The 3235-nt window shown below is 30.8% G+C and overlaps 1 protein-coding gene across 1 annotated transcript; it reads left to right on the top strand.

Annotated features, from left to right (window-relative positions):
- Positions 1-841: 841 nt before the first annotated feature.
- LOC109237922 (transcription factor MYB39-like) lies at positions 842-2943 on the top strand. The gene is made up of 3 exons (XM_019404316.1): positions 842-1087; positions 1326-1455; positions 2097-2943. Exons 1-3 carry the CDS (start codon positions 955-957, stop codon positions 2764-2766), a joined length of 933 nt encoding a protein of 310 aa, XP_019259861.1. The 5' UTR covers positions 842-954; the 3' UTR covers positions 2767-2943.
- Positions 2944-3235: the final 292 nt, after the last annotated feature.

The following is a 3235-nucleotide window of genomic DNA, read 5'->3' as shown; positions in this document are numbered from 1 at the left end:
TGTTAGAAAGAAGCGCACACTCCACAAATATAAACATGAAATCTTGTCCTCATAATTGGTAGGGGAAATCTACCAACCATACCGACTAATCAGTCATTGTTTGAAGACTTTGGTGCAAAGGTCAAAACCATTAGTTAACCACCACTTGTCCCTAAACAATTCTCCCAAAGTTTCACATTTCTTTTTTCAGATAAAATCCGAAAACTTCTACTGTTGAAAAATTGTAAGAAAATTTCCTTTTTGATATGGACAAAGGATTTAACATAGGGATCTTTATACAAATAGACGGTCATGTTCATTTTTTATTTTTTTTAATTATATACATAGATTATATTTTAATTATACATAAATATATATATATATATATATATATATATATATATATATATATATATATATATTCAGAGCAAAAATTTAATTATATCATATTATTTATTATTTAGGTTACTAATTTCACTTATTATAAATAATTACATGTAATAATTATTTTTCTGTTAATATGATATTGTGTAAATTCTATGAACTTGGTGACATACGTAAAAAATATTTACAAAATTTGGTCAATTTTAAGATAAATACAAGTAAATTTCTCTAAGAAAACATTAAGTAATAATCTAATAAAAATAATAGTTAAGCTAATATAATAGGTTAAACTACAGCAACAATGTAAAAACATTATACACAATAACTTAAATAACATTTCACATACAAATTCTTTATTTGCTTTCACCTCGGTCTTGACAAATTAATACTATTGACTTCAATCTGTCTTAAAGCACTTATTTCTCTTATATTTTTTTCTTCTATAAATAAGGCTCATATTCCATAAGGACCTACAACTTCACTTTTGTTTTCCAAAATCTCCATCTTCTCTTCCTTACCACAACTATTTTTATTTTCTTCAAACCTTTACAATCTTCTACATCAATATTCCTAAAAACAAAATAAAGAGCTATGGGAAGAACACCATGTTGTGATAAAAATGGACTGAAAAAAGGTCCATGGACTCCAGAGGAAGATCAAAAACTCATTCAATATATTCAACTTCATGGCCCTGGAAACTGGCGAAATCTCCCCAAAAATGCTGGTAAATAATTCATCCACTTTTAATTTATTTGACATGAAGATAAACATTCTTTCTTAATTCCATCTCTTTTCCTCAAAAAGAGCAGTCCGCTGCACAAAATATATATCATGCATGCATTCACGTAGAGTCCGGAGAAGGGCTGCTTCCCAAGGATGTGATGTACGCTGCTTCTATGGCTCCAACCTTAATAAAAATATATATATAAGTGTTCTAATATTTCAATCAAATTCTTTTGCAGGACTACAAAGGTGTGGCAAGAGTTGTCGTCTTCGATGGACGAATTATTTAAGACCTGATATTAGGAGAGGAAGATTTTCGTTTGAAGAAGAAGAAACTATTATCCAACTTCACAGTGTTCTTGGGAACAAGTACGATCATATCTATTACTATACTTTTTCTTTAAATTTTTCTTCATTAGTTTCTCCTTATTTATTCAAAGATCTTTACCACTTTCATCTATAATAATGTTTAACGTGTCAACGAGAGTACATAATTTTTATTTACCTAATTATGTTTTCAATACGCTCATGATCAACTAGAGAGAGAATACACTTTAATTTACCTAATTATCATGTTTTAAACACGACTCTCACATGCAGACATGATTATTTTTCGTGACCAAGTGACGTTAATACTTAACCACTACCTGTATTTGTTCTAGTACAACAACAACAACAGCAATAATAATAATAATAATAATAATAATAATAATAATAATAATAATAATAATAATAATAATAATATATCCAGTGTATTCCACAAGTGGGACTGGGGAGGGTAGTATGTACGTAGATCTTACTTCTACCTTGTGAAGGTAGAGAAGTTGTTTCCGGAAGACTCTCGGCTCAAGGACTGTGTTTGTTCTAGTATTATGTTGAATTATGTTGCCACCTGATTTAAAAAAATTTTTACATGTTAGAGATAACATATTGTTATTCACTTAATTATGTTTTCAACATTCGTGATCCTAAACTAAAGCTAATATGTTTATCTCTATGTTTGTTTTTAGGTGGTCAGCTATAGCGGCTCGTTTGCCAGGAAGAACAGATAACGAAATCAAAAATTACTGGAACACACACATAAGAAAAAGACTATTGAGAATGGGCATTGATCCAGTAACTCACAGACCTCGTCTTGATTTCTTAGATTTATCATCGCTTTTCAACTCAACTCAGCTTAACCTTTCCAGTTTACTTGGATTACAAGCACTTGTAAATCCAGAAATATTAAAACTTGCAAATACCCTTTTAGTATCCCAAACTGAAAATCCAGAATTGTTATTGCAAAAAATTCAAGAAAACCAGTTATTGAATGGACAACAAATTCAAAACTCTCTTGGGCCAAATATTCCGAATAATCAGACCTCTATGTTCCAATATAATAATCAACTCCACCACCAAGTTCCTGAAATTCCAAATTTCACCCCAAATGTTTCATGTTCTTCTTCACATCAGTCCATGAATGGCCAAATATTCCAAGAAAATATGATGCTACCTTTGCAATACTATAGTAATTATTCTGCGTCTGATGCATCTGAAAATTCAACATTTCAGTCCCTAAACAACAGCAGCAATCAGAATAGTCAGAATTTTAGCACAGAAGAAGAGAAAGAGAGTTATTGCAGTAATTTCATGAAGTTTGAAATTCCAGAGAGTTTAGATTTTGATGATTTTCTGTAAATATTTACATTTTTTTTTTTGTCTTTTTGCTGTTTTGTTTCAGCATTAAGTTGGATGAGCCTTTGTTATGTGTTTTTGGCTAAAAATCGGACGTTTGTATATTGATCGGTGGAATTTTTTCTTTTTTTTTTGGTTTTCCAATTATGAATACGTACTGGCTAGCTGTTTGTTATCTTATTATTTTCTTTTATTTTATTTTTTTACACTGACAGCGTATAATTATTCTTATGCCATCATGTGATTAAGTTACTTGTAATAAGAACGGCTTATAAACGCGCGAATTTAGGATTATTTGACAGGTTTAGTCTTTAGGCTCTTATCATACTCTGCCATGTTGTTGGTGCAGGGAAATCGTGAGTTTAGCAGATACCAGATAATGTTGGCTAGTTTCCGATATCAAGACGGCTCCAATGCCGACTCCCTTGAAATTTGCCGCTCCGTCAAAGAACATTCTCCAACCGTCGTAGGA

This window comes from Nicotiana attenuata, unplaced genomic scaffold (genome assembly GCF_001879085.1).
Source record: "Nicotiana attenuata strain UT unplaced genomic scaffold, NIATTr2, whole genome shotgun sequence".
In the NCBI taxonomy this organism is placed as follows: domain Eukaryota; kingdom Viridiplantae; phylum Streptophyta; class Magnoliopsida; order Solanales; family Solanaceae; genus Nicotiana; species Nicotiana attenuata.
Note: the sequence above shows the minus strand (reverse complement) of the source record. Positions and strands in the feature narration are given on the sequence as shown.